This window comes from Rana temporaria, chromosome 1, assembly GCF_905171775.1.
Source record: "Rana temporaria chromosome 1, aRanTem1.1, whole genome shotgun sequence".
Lineage (NCBI taxonomy): Eukaryota > Metazoa > Chordata > Amphibia > Anura > Ranidae > Rana > Rana temporaria.
The window spans coordinates 513,069,329-513,086,507 of NC_053489.1; the positions used below are offsets into that span (position 1 = coordinate 513,069,329).

Sequence of the window (17,179 nt, forward strand, 5' to 3'; positions counted from 1 at the left end):
TTTAACAAGCCTAAATGCAATCCTTTCAGGTTCTTTTGATAGGCCCTGTGATACCTTGCATTAACACATTCTTGAGAAAACAATACATTGATCAAGATGTCAGGATCATGACACTTCACAGGAATTGACTGAGGTCCCCCAATGTCATTTCTAATAGCATACAGAGTATGGCAATTTGAAAAGTGAAATTTGGGTCTATATGAGACCACGTCCACCTTGTCTCGTAACACAACCACTTTCCACTCTCTCCTTTGAAAATTATCACCGATCTTTCAGATAAATTTACCAAAAAATATTTCCTTTTTTACATAAATAATAATTTCATGGAGGTATAAAATGTGCCGACTTGGAATGCAAATCATGAAAACTGATGTCCAATAAGTAACCAAGCGAGAATCATTGTGGTGTTAGGGCCCAATGTTTTTCTTCCTAGTAAAGCATTGAAGATTACCAGTTTAGGGTTGAATTCTTCTTCTGGTGACCTCCTGCGATACATTGTCATTAAGGTTTGGGTGGCAGTTGGAGCAGTATTGCCATTAAGATTTAATGGTCGATCGCCATCTACTTCTGTCCGGAGTCTCATCTGAGGACTGCAGGAAACAAAGCTGCTTGCTTTCAAATATACCTAAAAAAAAAATAATAATATTAAAACGTATTAGACTAGGACACAGTTACCAGGCATTTATTTATTATTGCCATAAAGAATACAGATGTGTGAAAGCAGAGTAGAGAACATAATCATAATCCATGTTCTCTAATCATAATGTAAATACATTTAAATGTATTGCTTGAGCATTTTTTTCTACCCTGTGCCGTCATACCTCTTCACTCATGCTGCTGTCACTTCCAGACATGTCCTTATCAAAGTACATTTTCAGGGTAGTTTGCTGCAGGAAATCAGATATCCTCTGCACAAGAAAGTCTCTGTCCTTCAAGTTGGCAAATAGGAAGGTCATTCTGTTCTTTGTGCTGATAGACAGTGGACTAGGCAGGACACTGGAACTGTCTGCCTTCTCAACAATGGTCACCTACAGAAAATGAAACCCCTTTTATTTCAACAAGTATCTAGGTGACATTTTTGTATAAACACATTTTCTATTTCTCAATTTTTTAAATCTTAAAGGGTCCATTCACACCTTGTTGGTGCATGTGTACTGCCTTCTCACACACGTGCACCAACTTGCATTTTTTGTGCATTAACAGGTGTTGTATCGAGGCAGCACATATAAATGAATGGGCTGACAAACTCTGAAATGTCCACAAAAGTGGCCATGCATTTTTGCCAATGCCGCACACCACCACGCATGCATTACTGTGCATTGTGCTGCACTGAAAAGCATGTGCATTGGAGCCGTGTTGCTTTAGTGTGCTGGCGTGCCATTCAAAATTAATTGTCCTGCAATAAGCGAATGTGTGTTAAGTGCACTGCAGTAATGGAAAATATTACCACAACACACCCCAATGAAAAAATGTGTTTCAGACCCAAGGTAGAGGTCGTTCCATGAGATGTATAAAGTTTTTCCAAGTACAAAAGCAGAAAAAAAGCAATAAATTGCAGGTTACATTCTTTAAATGTGGTGGCTGCGTAGTTTTCATTTATTTTTATCTTTGTAGCTGGATCACCAGGTGAAAATTAAGTGTTTATTTTTCAACTTCTAACAGACTAAACTATCCAGCAAAAGTGGCAATTAGAGGGTTTCGACGAACCCTTTAATACTGCCAGTTTTTCCTGTTCGTAAAAGGTTTACATGCATTTTTAACTCCAAGGCCAAGTTTACCTTCAGAATATATTGTACAATACACTCGTATTCAAAGGTGTAACATGTTACAGCTCCCGACCCCTTCCACTGTGACAGCAGGCAAGGGATCCTCTCCCCCACAGCTGCTGTCACATTTCAAATCTGCGAGGCTGTGCAGAACTCCACCCACACAGCAGTGTAATTTACTTGCATCTGTATGGCAGACAGCTTGTAGTTCTCAATGGACTGTGAGCATGCTAATCAGCATGCTCGTAGTCTGTACAAATGTATTCAAGCTTTCAAACTGACAGCTCATACAAAGGCACAGGCTGGAGGGAGAGTATGCAGGAGCCTGATATTGCAGGAAACAATGATATGGTAGGAAACAAAATCTGAATGCTAATATTTTTCCTGCAAAATGATATGCATTTATAATTTTTTTCCTAAAAGGTGAACTCATGCTTTAAAGAAAGCTATCTGGTCAGCTATCTCACACTATCTGGTTTACTACAGGGTTAGATGACCCACAGCTGGGAGCTGCGGTGGCTCAACGCGATTGGCACTGCGCTGATAAGCCATTCACCTCTGCAGCTAGGGGTTCGGATCCCGGTCTCGGCTACATGTATATTGAGTTTGGTGGTCTCAGCCCGGCTCCCGGTGCGTGTGTTATGCGAGGTAAGCCTGCGCTTAGTACGCCCATCCCCCTCCCACAAAAACCACCACACTTACACGCACTCGAAATTGGGTTAACATGCATGCACTTTGACCACGCGGTCTCTAAAAAAGAGAGGCGAAGGACTAACGGGGCTGGTTGAGCGGGCTAGATCCTCTCACTCCCTTATAGGGAGTCCCTCTGCCCCGTTGGGCTTTAAAGCGGAGCAGGTAGGGCGGGCTATGTGGGAGGACCCCCTCACACATCCGCCATTGCCACCCGGGGCATGGAGAAAGGTGTCAGATTGCCTCTGGGGGAGGCCTGCCTACTCCCAACTCCTGCAGTCCGGCTCCTCTCTCGAGTCCACACACAAAATACACTTTAAAAAAAAAAAAAAAAAAAAAAGATGACCCACAGCTAATTATGGATGAGCGAAACAGATTTATTTGTATTTCTCCTTTGTTTTGGAAAAAAATATATATTTTTTTTATAAAACGTCACCATTTTGGCTTAGAAGTCAATAGGGAAGGCATAATTAAAGTGCATCTATGGCCAAAACTTTTTTTTAGTGTAGGATTAAAACTCCTGCCAGGTTTTACCATCAGAGGCTCAGTTGGAGAGATCCTTTTTGGTTAAAAAGGTTGTCCCCAGGACAGAAAGTGAGTGGAAATCTTTAAAAGCAACTTCTGTCAACTTTTACTTTCCGTATTCCTACTGTAAATTTCCCCTCACTTCTTGCCTGATAAAACCTTGCCCCCAAAACAGAAAGAGGGGAAATCTCTTTAACAGTACCCTAAATAGCAGTACAACCTGACATCCAAAAACGAAAAAGGTTTTGAGTATAGATACAAACTCTCTAAAACCACCTTAAAGTGTAAGGTTGCATACAAAAAGAGGAAAATAAATATCAAGAATGCTAAAATAAACCAAACCACCCTAACTACACCCTAAAGAAAGAACCCACAGCCTTTAAATAAAAAAAAATAGTATAGTATGGTATCAAAAAGCTTTGAGACTAGTTTTGTAACACGCCAAAAGGGTGGCAGCACAAGGCTGCATGCAGTCACAGGGAACACCGACCACCATAAGTTAGTGTGCCAAAAGACATCATCCTGTGTACATCGGGAACTGTGCAACTGGTGCTAATCTGGACACATGCATTACCATCTCTGCCATTTCATCACAGTCAGCAAGTTAGAACAAAAGAGCAAACGTGAAATTCTTTGCAATGAGTCATTCGAGGTGGCATGCACGCTTCAAGAGTGGAAGAACATCACTGGAAAGACGACGAAAGATCAGAAAGACCTTAAACAAACTCAACTCCCAAAAATGTCGAAACTATCTGGCAACTTGTGCATGATGAGCATAGGAGTACAATCACACGTGCCACTCAAAACATATTGAACGACTCATTGCAGCATCCTTGTAAACTTCCCTAATCACGTTAAACAGTTTTTCCCAGTTTCACATTTGCTCTTTTTTCTAACTTGCTGTCCATGATGAATTAGCAGACGTAACGCACATCTTCAGGATAGCACCAGTTACACAGCTCCCGATTTACACAGGACAATGCCATTTGGCAGACTGACTTTTGATGGTCGGTGTTCCATGTGACTGTGCGTTCAGCCATCTGGTGGTGTGTTACAAAACTAGTCTTGAAACTTTTTGATACCACCTTGTATGTACGCATGTAAGATTTAACCTCTTCAGATGCATTCGTCACACCATAAAAAAAGTAAATATTCAAAAACAGCAACAGAAAGTGAGCCCCTTGAAACAGGCATTGGATTTCCTGGGGGCCATAAAAAGCATGCAGAAGATTACAAATTCTGGTCTATAAAACTCCATCCTCGCCTTGAGCTACTTAAATTCCAGGTTTCACCAGTTTAACATTCACGCTCTAAATCATTCATATTTTTAATAAAAATAAAAAATAAAAAAAAACAACCAAGTGGAGTCATCCTGCCAGATCGTCTGACAATGAACAGGTTGTTGGCGAAGGAGGTGATGAAGGGTTTCAGCATAACTACAGTATGTTTACATATCTTTCTTGCTGTTCGGTTAATGAAGGAAATATAATTGGGTCCAACAGGCAGGGAAAATGTGCATAAATTACTAAGAATGGCATTAAATGGGCTAGAAAATTCAGTAAAATTACTAATTTCTAGTCAGAGGGAGTGAAGAACCTAATTACACAGATGGCTTAGAAAAGGTCAGGGCTAAGTGACTGCACACAGTCATGACTATATAAATACACAAAGACACACCTCTCTCAGTGGAATGATTAGGCTGCACAGGTTCTCCTCTTTACTAGTGAAGCAGATGTAATTGGTGGATACAAACATCTGGCCCACAATATGTCTTTTACTGAATGGTGTCCATAGGGTACAGTCTGTATGTCCATCCAGCTTCTCATCCTTGGGGAGGCGGAAGAGGGAGCGATATCGTTCGCTCTTGGCTCGAGCATCTAAATCTCTGCAATATACACACAGACCAGTTTGTTAGAGTGAATGCGATGTAAAAAAAACATGTTTTAGAAAGGGTCCAATTTAGACAAAGGGGCTATAGAGAAGATGCCAATTCCTAGCAGGACCACCACCAAAAATTAATCTTCTTTAGGCCCCTTTCATGCCGTTGTTCCAGAAGTCTATTTTTAAGCAGAACAAGAACGTACTGATGGCATCCTTATGGGTGATATGCAAGTGGATATGCGTTTGTTTGCAGCCAGTCTGTTCATATTCGTTGGACTGAATGCAATAATTTTGCATCCAGGTCTGCTTTTGTAGCCCTGACCAAATGTGTTTGGATATAGACAGACATACATCTGGCAACCCATAGTGATTACATGGGTTTGTTTTAACTCCATCTGCGGATGTCCGGTAATACAGTTTTCCATTCGGAAAAAAGGGCATCCATATGAAAGGGGCCTAAAAGTCCAATGGTGGCTACACACCTACAAATATAAATCATTAAATTGGTCATTTGGTGCAACTACAAATCGAATATAAAAAAATCAAACCAGAGACTGCCTGTTCAACTATATAGAAAGCTTTTGATCAATTTCACCTTGGCCATGGCAGAATTTTGTCTATCAATTCTGACTGTTGAAACAAATATGGATACATTTAATTGATCATTTACGACCAATAGCATTTTTGATCAATATGCTTAGGCAATTGCAAAGCACAAAACAATGCTATGGTGGTTATTTACTAAAGGCAAATCCACTTTGCACTACAAGTGCACTTGGAAGTGCAGTTGCTGTAGATCTGAGGGGGACATGCAAGTAAAACAAAAAAACAGCATTTTAGCTTGCACATGATTGGATGATAAAATCAGCAGAGCTTCCCTTAATTTCAGATTTTTCCCCACAGATCTACAGCAACTGCACTTGCACTGCACTTGTAGCGCAGAGTGGATTTATTGTTAGTAAATCAACCCCTATGTGTGTTGCACTTAATATTTTGATGAATTGCTTGTTTATGATCACTTGTACCCATAGATCACAAATCGCTATTTGCATGGCCACTTATACATTACATTTTTTATTTTTTTTACTAATGGTTTAATAAGTTCTAAGTGTATCAAAAAGGTCAAAGAAGAACGCAGATGTTAACAGTAGAACAGGATCACAGGATTGGTTCATATGTATTTATTAGCCTAACTGTACTCATTTTGGTTGACCCAGCAAATATGCTTTATACAGAAGGAAGGTCTGCAAAATATGACCCTAACTTTGTAACTTTCCCCTCACCGTTTTAGGGCAGATACTTTTTTGGGCGATTTCTTTTTCAGTTTGGGAAGAGAGCGGTCCTGCTCAAAGCCTTCATTGTCCAGAAGCTGCCTCATAGCCATGTTGGCAAGCTGCTCCATTAATTTGAACGTCTCTGTGATGTTGAGAAAGACGGAGAAGAAATGTTCACTAGACCGCGTGCTAGCTTTAATCATGTCAGGAAGAAGCAGGGTGGCCGTCTTTTCCAGCTGCGTTATATCCACCCAACGGATCACCAGCTTGGCTGAAAGAGAAATATGACAGCATGTCAGAAGAAAGAACATCACTGTGTCTTTGCCTGAAGTTTAGATCTCAGTGACAAAATTAAATTATTAGCAGTGGCCTAATGGCATGATCAAAATAGACCATGCTACTGCATCTTCCTAAGCTTTGTTCATGAAACACTCTGTATAATGGATTCACGATTCCAGTATGGACAAGGTGGAGCAGTAACTTTAAAAAGCAAACAAAAAAAAAAAAAAAAAAAACCTGACCTCTGACCTGGTTCTCCCAGTAGAGGTAAAGTTATTCAACATAAAGAACATAACTGTCTATCCAAACTGTAGTGGAGTCTCCATGCTTTTTAGGACTCCGTCATATACATTGATTCTTCATGTGCGCTTTCAGTTTTTTGCCCGAGACTATAAAGCTATTCATAGCACTATGTACAGCTTAAAAAGGACAGGCATATCAAAAGAAACATTTTTTGCAAACAAAAATGTAACATGGTTGCAAGATAGATTGCAAATAGGCCTATATATTAGTCGTTACACAAAATTACACTTTCAATCCGGCTTAAAGGCCAACTCCTCATGAGTTCGGTAAGCATAGTCCATTGACACTGCCTCCAGGTCTCCAACTGAAAACTTGTACCTTCACACGCATATAAAGCTAGAGGAAGAGACTTCAGGAGCCTGGCATAGCACCCACAATCCACTGACTGTGCATACAATTCTTTACAGGATCCTATGCAAAAACTAATAAATGTGTGTAACGGTCACCACCGTTTACGATTTCCCTTTAATCAACCACGACAGCTTATCTGACACTCCAACCATCCATCCCATTTCCCAGAATAACTGAGACAACACAAGCTCTGGTCTCTGGTTTCAAAATGAATGAACACTTTTAATGGTAACTCTCAGTCTTATATACAGTACAACATGTTACAGTAATCAAAGAACTCTCCACCCACACATCACTTCAATACACACTCTCTTAGACAATGACATCCCATTGAGCCAATTATTCCCCAGACATTCTGTCTCTGACAATAAGTTATTCACCTGCAGAATACACATTTCTATGACAGACGTTTTGGGCACCGATTTTACATGACCTAATTACTACAGCTGAGAAGTCACATTCCACACATGAAACAGTATTAGCATACTTAATGAAAGGTCTTTGAGGAGCCAGGCTGTCTACCAAGCTCAAATCCACCTCACCCCAGAACAGACTCAATTACTATCTCAACAGCCTGTGCTACACAGAGGAATGAGTCATTATTGCCCGGTAGGGTCAGCATATTAGTTCTTTGCAGACATTAAGGAATGTATTGTGGATTACTGTCCATGCTAAAACAATCCAACATGTGTCCCTTATTTCCTGGCTCAATACATGAACAGTAATGTCCCATCTCATGTAATTTTCTAATTAAAATTTCTCAGTCACCCTATGTCTAAAAGGGACACAGGGTGACCCTAGACCAGGCATGTCCAAAGTCCAGCCCGGGGCCCAATTGCGGCCCCCCTGGTGATTTAATATGGCCCCCCTGGGGATTTGGATATATATAGCCATTGCAGCCTCACATGTGTCCTGTGCCCTGGGGGCCACAAAAGATATATACCGTATTTATCGGCGCTGCCTCGGAGGGCACAGGACGAGCGTCATCATATTACATAAAGAGAATCTCCTGTTTACTCGGCGGCGTCTGTAATAGGAAGTCCCGTTACCTGGGATGCCATTGGATGACTGTTCTGTTTATCACCTGAGCTCATCGCTTCACCACACACAGCCACAAAGGCAAGAGAATTATTGTTGGGCAGTGTATTAGTGATTGGACGAACACACTTAGATAACATTTTAAATGTTCAAAGAATGTCAGGCAAAATGGTCGGCCCTCGAGCATGTTCACTTCATCAAATGTGGCCCTCTTTGAAAAAAGTTTGGACACCTCTGCCCTAGACCCAAGAGTTATTAGTGACGCTGGCACAGGAGTACCCCTCATCTTTCAATGGTCTCTGGGTGTCACGGGTCATTCTGTTACAATGTGCAATTGCAATCCTGCAATTATGTGTACATTTAGTAGTTTTTTATCCTTTAACACAATGGATGAACCTTCACGGTGTGTGGGGCTTTCCATGGTTATCAAGCTGATCAACCACATACAAATACATACTAATGTACAAAAGCACAGGCAAATTCAAGAAAATTACTAGAAGTAAGAGTAATTGATCAATATAATGCAACAGCTAACAGCAAACACATTAAACCCAAGTGTTTGTTGGGGTTTCAGGCTGCTGCGATGACCTTTGTGTACCTGTTTTTGCCCTTCATTTGGCACGCTTACTGTTACATTTACTGTTACATTTGCAGTAGTGCATTTCAACTATACAAATGGTTTATAAAAGTTACACGTGTATCAAGAGATAAAGGAAGAACTATGATGTCAACAATAGAACAGAATAATCGGATGGATTTAGATTTATGAATGATCTGTTATTTACCTTTATTCTACCTCTAATGTTATTAGTATTCTATTCCTCTGCCTTTGTCAGAAGCCTGTAAATATATTTCTATGCATGGGAAGGATTCAGATGTTCTTTCACAAATAATACATTTAATGTGGCGATTGACCAGAGTGCATATAGCCTAGTGGACACAAAAAGTGGCTGCACTAATTTGAAACAGTTTATGTATAGGCTTTTTTTTTTTTTTTTTTTAGATAACCGTACCTTCTTTTCCCAGCAGGAAGGAATAGAAACAAAGGTGATTGATGCTCAGGTACACCCATCCTTGCCGGGGAACTCTGCCCTTCCAGTAACTGCAGGAGTAGTAATTCACCAATTTCTCTTCATCTGGCATACCAAAAAGCTTGTGGAACTTTACAATCGCCTCTTTAAACTTGTCTGTATCATCATCTTCTTTAACTCCATTAATTTTATTATACTCTGCAATGATACCCTATAAAACAAGCAATAGCTGTAGTTATTTCTTGGTTACACAATTCGTTTGGAAACCTTTGTATAGCAGTCACAGTCAAAATACTGCTGGGCAGATCAACCAACTGACATCTATAGTTTTCACTGGAGCACCACAGTTTGACTCAAATGTTGCATGTTATTTTGTCTATTATAGGGATATACTCATAAATAAAACTACCTGTATTTTTCCTCTAACAAATGTGGTGATGTCATTTTCATTTTCAAAAATGGAAAGCGTTTGCAGCAAGTTCACTTCAAGCCATTCCCAGTGCTCAGTCACCTCCTTCCGAGAACCACCTGGACACAAGAGATTCAAAATTATTGCATCATCTTCATTATCACATTTGTTAATATTGGAATGTGCAATTGCACACGCTAAATGGGGCTTATTGAAAATATAAAACATTGGAGTATATTTTAATTACAAAATGAGCCAGTGTAAAACAACTGTACCAAAAAGTCCAGATTAACAGACTAAGTTATTCCAAACCAAGGCTGGTCGGAATTCAGGCTTATTGCATCCCACAGACAAGACAATCAATTGATTCAGTTGTTTTCATTGGACACCGATTCCAGAGGAACCATTGGGCATCAAGGTTGGTCCAACTTAAATGCTCAGAAGACAGTCAGGTTGTGCCTGCACATTTGTCCACTCTCTGATTTATTTAGGTAGCCAAGCATTGAGCCCTGCAGACTTAAGTACAGCAAATATGCACCAAGCTATAAAAACAGCTGTAATGGTCATTGTCATCATACAAGAGCCATATCTGTAGCCCGCAGAAGACGGCTTCTACTATAACCAGTACTATACAAGCCTTACCAATTATTAGAAAAAAATACCTAGAAAATATGATGTGCAGCTTACCACAAGCAATAGTCCAGTACACAAGGGAGTCTGGAGTCTGATAAAGGATGCGATAAGGTGCCACTCTTGCACTTGAGTCCAAAACAACATCAAGTGTCCCAACTAATAAACCTGAAAATTAACAAGGAATCCATAAGCAGCAATCTCAACTTAGAGAATAGTAATAAAATATCAAGTCATAATTGGGAATTATAAAGCATGCTTATCAAACGGCAACAGTTGATGAAAACCAAAATGAAATTGTATATATGCGTTTTTTTTATGAACAAGGGAACTACGGACTGTAATTAAATAGGTACAGAAATATCTTGGCATAAGTAAAGAACCAGTTAAAATGGTATAAAACCAAACAGTGGTAAAATAAGCCACAAATTCCTTAACAACCAATAAATGTACACAATATATTAGTAGTCCAAAAGCTCTGTGTGATTCTTTTATCCTTAATCGTCTCTTAAAGCGGAGGTTCCGCAGGTTTTGCTTTTTTTTTTTTTTTAAATGTCCAAAGCCTGGTAACAGAGCTAGCTAGGTACTACTCACCTGCTAGCCGCTCCTAGGTCTGTCCGCTCCGTTTTTGCCAAAAACGATACCTTTTAAAAAAAAAGAGTCCTGGCCTTTTCCATTTTGCTTGTGGGCAATTTGAATCCCACAAGCAAACACTTCCTGGATTCCTAGTCACATGATGCGCTTTGTGCGTCATGTGACCCGGTTCCTGCGTCACGCGACACCCGAGCTGGTCTCCTGTGAGTGTTGTAACGTCACTCCCAGGAGACCTTGCATACAGCATCCAATTACGCCTCGTCGAGGAAAAGGAACGCAGGGAAGAAGACCCGGAAGTGAGGCTGAAGACAGGCAAGTGTTCAGATCCGGAACAAATGTCCCCGTTGGAAGGTTTACCCTTTACTGCCATTAGTTTTACTTCAAATTGTGAAGACTATTTGGCAGAGTGGGTGCTAATCCTATTGAGGGGTGGACATAAATAGGGAGGTGGATTGCAGATATTTTTGGAAAAGATTATGGTGGGATTTGCACGAATGATTTTATTGAACAATGAATTGGGATATATAGATATATATATTTGACCAATGGAGAAAATATAATAAATAGTTCCCAGTGATATCCCAATTAGGAAAAACACTGTAGATATCCACTACCGTGTGTGTCACATCAGACCCACTCCTATTAGGTGGAAACTCACCAAATAGAATTGCCTACCACTCTCATGGTTAGGCTAGTAAGCCACAAGAACCAAGGTTCCATAACAAGTCAATCCACTTCTCCACAGTTCTTGCAGTAAAGGTGTTATCCATGGGTACATAAAGAAAGGCTCCACTAGTGTAATATTGTCAAAGCACAATATTACACTAGTGGAGCCTTACCTTTTTATGTACCCATGGATATGTACCTTTACTGCAGGGTCCACTTTTAATTTCTATTTTACAAAATCAGTTTCATTGTAAGGAATAACTCACTTGCTACACAACTTACAGAGTAATTAACCGTTTCAAAAGTGTTCATTCACTACATAGCTGCAAGAGAGATTACTTGCATGTCTATAAATGCTATCCTAGAAAGTAAATGATCATAAAAGCAATGATAGCAAGGCTTCATGAGCAAGCAGATCATCTATGGCGGGGATATGCAATTAGCGGACCTCCAGATGTTGCAGAACTACGATTCCCATGAGGCATAGCAAGACTCTGACAGCCACAAGCATGACACCCAGTCAGAGGCATGATGGGACTTGTAGTTTTGCAACAGCTGGAGGTCCGCTAATTGCATATCCCTGATCTATGGTCAAAGGATTGCTAATGTTAACATGCTGCTCTTTTTAACGATCAATAAATGGTGTCTGCTTTAAATAGGACGGTATCTACTTAGGTACAGTAGACTGTATCTACTTCATCAGTTCTATAAAATGTGTTTATATGTCATATCATTACCAATGTGCATGCCTGTCGCTGAAGCTTTTATACCACAAAAAGAGTTTAAGAGGATTTTATATAATGCAAAAAAAACTTAATGTTAAAAGAAAAAATTCCTAGAAGAAAATGTAAAGGTTTGTGCTAAGGGAACATTATTATAATAATAATAATAATAATAACAACAATAATACAGGATTTATATAGGGCCAACAGTTTACAATATAAAAAGGGAGATAGTACAGTTACAATACAATAAAATACAAGAGGGTTAAGAGGCTCATAAGGGCTTACAATCTAAAAATTCATTTAGAAACTGCATATGCAAGTATTCTATAAACAAGAATTCTTGGAGCCAACTGTGATGTAGCTGTAGCTGCACAGATTTTCCTTTTCCATTATAGGCCCTTTGCTTGCCTGGGATGAATGATTGCAATAACAAAGTGTAACCAGCTACTCCCCAACCACCTTCTGGCTGCAGTGCATTATCATGAGATTTTTGAGCCCCCAGCCTTACTGGGAGGCGGCAGTAAGGCATGGGGGGTTATTTACGAAAGGCAAATCTACTTTGCACTACAAGTGCAAAGTGCACTTGAAATTGCACTGAAAGTGTACTTGGAAGTACAGTCGCTGTAGTTTCGAGGGAGACATGCAACGAAAATAAAAAACTGCATTTTAACTTGCACATGATTGGATAATAAAATCAGCAGAGCTTCCCCTCACTTCAGATTTACAGCGACTGCATTTCCAAGTGCACTTTCAGTGCAATGTTAAAGTGCACTTGTAGTGCAAAGGGGATTTGCCTTTCGTAAATAACCCCCATGGTGTCATCACCTATGCCTCCTAGAACCCGGGTCTGAGGCAAGTATTATTCATTCTTTATACAATATCTTTTTTCCATGCCCTTTGTGTATGGTAGGTGTACGACTGACAGTACAGCAAACCTTTTATTTTCATTGAAGGCCTGCTTTATATCTGCTCTACAGTATATACACATATATAAAATGCATTTGAGAGAGCTTTTGTACCCACCAAAAGGATTTTCCACTTCAGCCCTGAGATTCAAAACAGAAAAGACCTGCTAGGCAGGGGACCTGATTTTCACACCGAAATGCTCAACTCTTTGGCACTCTTCTTTTTCCTCCTTGTAGTGCATCACGCTTGGTATTTAATGAAAACATTGAATGATGTATGAATGATTACAGAGTTAGGCCCCTTTCACACGTACGGACCGTATGTCCGCTTTTTCATCCATCCGTTTGCGGATGAAAAAGGGACATACATTGGTCCCTATGAGATCGCGGATGTCAGCGGTTTATCCTGATCTCGTCCGCCTCCGCAATGATCCGATTCTGCAGACGGAAGAAAACCCTATTTTTCCTTCCGTCTGCGGATCGGATGAACACGGACACACGATCCGTGTTCATCCGATCCCCCCATAGGAAAGAGCGGAGAAAAGACAGGGTGGTCCCTGCACAGTGTGCAGGGACCGCCCTGTCATCCGCCGGCTCAGCGGGGATCAACGGAGTCAATTGGTTTCAAAGCTGTGCCCCCCGTGGGCTTTGGGTAGTTGGATGGAATAAATGGTTGATGGTGAAGGCAAGCTGCCAGACTAGGTTATGTAGTTGGGTGCTCATTTCACATGGAAGAGACCCAAATGGTTTGTAGTTATTGTTTTGTTAAAGCCATCCTATCAGAAGGTCCCTAGAACAGTACAGCTATTATACCCGCCTCTTCAGCAGCCCTTGTATGCTCCATCTTCTCTGGATTCCAGGGCTACTGCCACAGTCAGAAGTTTTAGCACGTGGCAGAATTGTTGGATTTGTATTCCCCGTTGTACTATTCCGTTCTATCCTCCGACCTCTACATCACTAAGGACACAGCAGTGACACAGGTGTCAGAGGATGGAGCCACAATGAGTGCTGGGCACACAAATCCAAAAGCATTAGACCCCTTTCACACTGGGTTCGTTTGCAGGCGCTATTGCGATAAAAATAGCACCTGCAAACCGACCTGAAACAGCGGCTGCCATTTGGTGCACTAGCAGGATGTGAAAAAAAGTCCTACTAGCCGCATCTTTGGAGCGGTGTGTATACCGCTCCCGCCCATTGCATGGGACAAAGCGGCTATACCGCCGGCAATGCGCCTCTGCAGAGGCACATTGCGGGCGGTTTTGACCCTTTCTCGGCCGCTAGAGGGGCGTAAAACCGTCCCGCTAGCGGCCGAATAGCGCCGCTAAATTAGTGGAGCTTTACCACCACCGCACCTCCCGCCCCAGTGTGAAAGGGGCCTTAGGCAGAGTCGAATGCCGAAGTCTGGTGGAGGTTACAGCAGTGGAGTGAAAAGGAGGAGCATAAACCCCTCTTCATTTGCAGGGATTTCGTATTTTTTTTTAAGGGTCACTTTAACCACTTTGGCTCTCACACCTGTTTACCCCCCTATGGGCCAGACCATATTTCTGCTTTGTTTCTGTTCATGAGTCTATCATTTTGTAATTACTTCTAATAAAGAGCTGATACATAGGATTGTTTTTTGGGGACAAATGGGGCTTTCTTGTGACCCAAAAGTTTGAGCATTATTTTGCATAAAAAAAAAAAAGGAGTAAAAATCTGCAAATAAACCCCTGCCCCCCTCAAGTTCGATCAGTGATATTTTGAACACATTTATTCTATATACTGCAACATTAACCACTTGCCGACCTGCCGCCATCTTTATACGGCGGCAGGGTGGCACGATCCCACGAGCCGTCGTAGCTGTACATCGGCTCCTTTAAGCAGGATATCAGGAGTGCGAGTGACCGGCGGTCGTGATGGAGATGTTCTGTAAGGAGATGCAGATTGTGAGTTTTAAAAAGCTAGGAACCACAATCTGTCATCTCCTATAGAGAGTCCCCCTCCCCTCACAGTTAGAACACACACTAGGTAACACGATTAACCCCTTGATCGCCCCATAGTGTTAACTCCTTCCCTGCCAGTGACATTTTTACAGCAATCAGTGCATTTTTTGCTGTATAAGTGATAATGGTCCCAACAATGTGTCAAACGAGTCTGATGTGTCCGCCATAATGTTGCAGAGTCGATAAAAAATAAATAAAAAAAAAATAAAAAAAAAATTGCAGATCGCCGACCATTACTAGTAAAAATAAAAAAAAATAAAAGCCATAAATCTATCCCCTATTTTGTAGACGGTATAACTTTTGCGCAAACCAATCAATATACGCTTATTGCAATTTTTATTACCAAAACTATGTAGAAGCTAGCCTAAACTGAGATTTTTTTTTTTTTCAAAATTGGGATATTATAGCAAAAAGTACAAAATATTGTGTTTTTTTAAAAATTGTTGCTCTTTTTTTAGTTTATAGCTCAAAAAATAAAAACTGCAGAGATGATCAAATACCACCAAAAGAAAGCTCTATTTGTGGGAGGAAAAAAAAAAAGGACGTTTGGGTACAGCGTTGCATGACTGCACAATTGTCAGGTAGAACGATGCAGTGCCGTATCACAAAAAATGGCCTGGTCATTGAGCAGCCAAATCTTCCGGGGCTGAAGTGGTTAAAATAAATAAATCCTTAAAATATAACAATGTATACATGCGTTTTTTTTTGTTTTTTTTATGTTTTCAGAAAGTAATTTAAAATAGAAAAACATGGAACAGGAGATGAAACGTGTTAAATAGTGATTATACAGGAGAAAAGGAAGAAAGAAGGAAGAAAGAGAATGTCCTGGTTAATTAAGAGTTAATTCCCTGTGCACACATTAACCACTAAAGGACTGCCCAACGCCGATATACGTCGGTAGAATGGCACGGCTGGGCACAATCACATACCTGTACGTGATCGTTAAATGCCCAGCCGTGGGCCGCGCGCCTGCGACCCGGTCCGAAGCTCTGTGACCCAATCGCCGCCGGTGTCCCGCGATCGGTCACAGGAGCTGAAGAACGGGGAGAGGTGTGTGTAAACACACCTTCCCCGTTCTTCACAGTGGCGCTGTCATTGATCGTCTGTTCATATAGGTCACACATAGAGGTCACACTTAACCCCTTCAGCGCCCCCTAGTGGTTAACTCCCAAACTGCAATTGTCATTTTCACAGTAAACAATGCATTTTTCTAGCACTTTTTGCTGTGAAAATGACAATGGTCCCAAAAAGGTGTCAAAATTGTCCGATGTGTCCACCATAATGTCGCAGTCACGAAAATAAATAAATCGATGATCGCCGCCATTAGTAGTAAAAAAAAAAAATTAATAAAAATGCAATAAAACTATCCCCTATTTTGTAAACGTTATAAATTTTGCGCAAACCAAATCGATAAACGCTTATTGCGATTTTTTTTACCAAAAATACGTATTCTCGGCCTAAACTGAGGGAAAAAACTTTTTTTTATATATTTTTGGGGGATACTTATTATAGCAAAAAATATTGATTTTTTTTCAAAATTGTCACTCTATTTTTGTTTATAGCACAAAAAATAAAAACCGCAGGAGGTGATCAAATACCACCAAATGTGGGGAAAAAAGGACGTATGACCGCGCAATTGTCAGTTAAAGCGACGCAGTGCCGAATTGCAAAAAAGGGGCCTGGTCCTTTACCTGCATATTGGTCCGGGTCTTAAGTGGTTAAAAACTTTCCTCTGTAAGCTACAGCTCTCTCAGTCACAAATCTATCTGACAGGGAATGCAGGAGGGAAGATAGCCACTATGTTACTTGTTTGTTGTTGTTTTGGCTCAAAATGTTACATTGAATTCTCACTGAGATTGTCTGTCAGGCAGAGTGATCATTCAGCAAGACCCCTTTCACACTAAGGCAGTTTTCAGGCATTTAAGGCTCCATGCACACTGGGCTTAAAAAAACATCTGTTCTTTTTGGAGCAAAAAACTTCCACATAGAGCATTTTTTGTACAAAGTTTAGATGAGTTTAGGAGAGTTTGAAGTTTTTTCTGCCAGTGAGCTCCAATCAGAAACGCGAATGAGAAGGTTTTTTTTTCCTGCCTCTAAACGTTGTTCTCAAAAATATGCCTGCAAGCGTCC

General features: G+C 40.7%; 1 protein-coding gene across 2 annotated transcripts in view; it reads right to left on the reverse strand.

The window, feature by feature from the left end:
* Window positions 1-17,179, reverse strand: part of TBC1D9 (TBC1 domain family member 9) — a 97,905-nt gene that overhangs the window by 43,261 nt on the left and 37,465 nt on the right. For both annotated transcript variants that reach the window (XM_040331334.1, XM_040331326.1), the window contains exons 2-8: window positions 10,235-10,345; window positions 9,548-9,666; window positions 9,121-9,349; window positions 6,146-6,407; window positions 4,659-4,866; window positions 822-1,028; window positions 452-625 (exon numbers count right to left, since the gene is read on the reverse strand). In XM_040331334.1, the coding sequence (XP_040187268.1) occupies window positions 452-625; window positions 822-1,028; window positions 4,659-4,866; window positions 6,146-6,407; window positions 9,121-9,349; window positions 9,548-9,666; window positions 10,235-10,345 (1,310 nt within the window). The remainder of the gene's footprint in view (window positions 1-451; window positions 626-821; window positions 1,029-4,658; window positions 4,867-6,145; window positions 6,408-9,120; window positions 9,350-9,547; window positions 9,667-10,234; window positions 10,346-17,179) is intronic.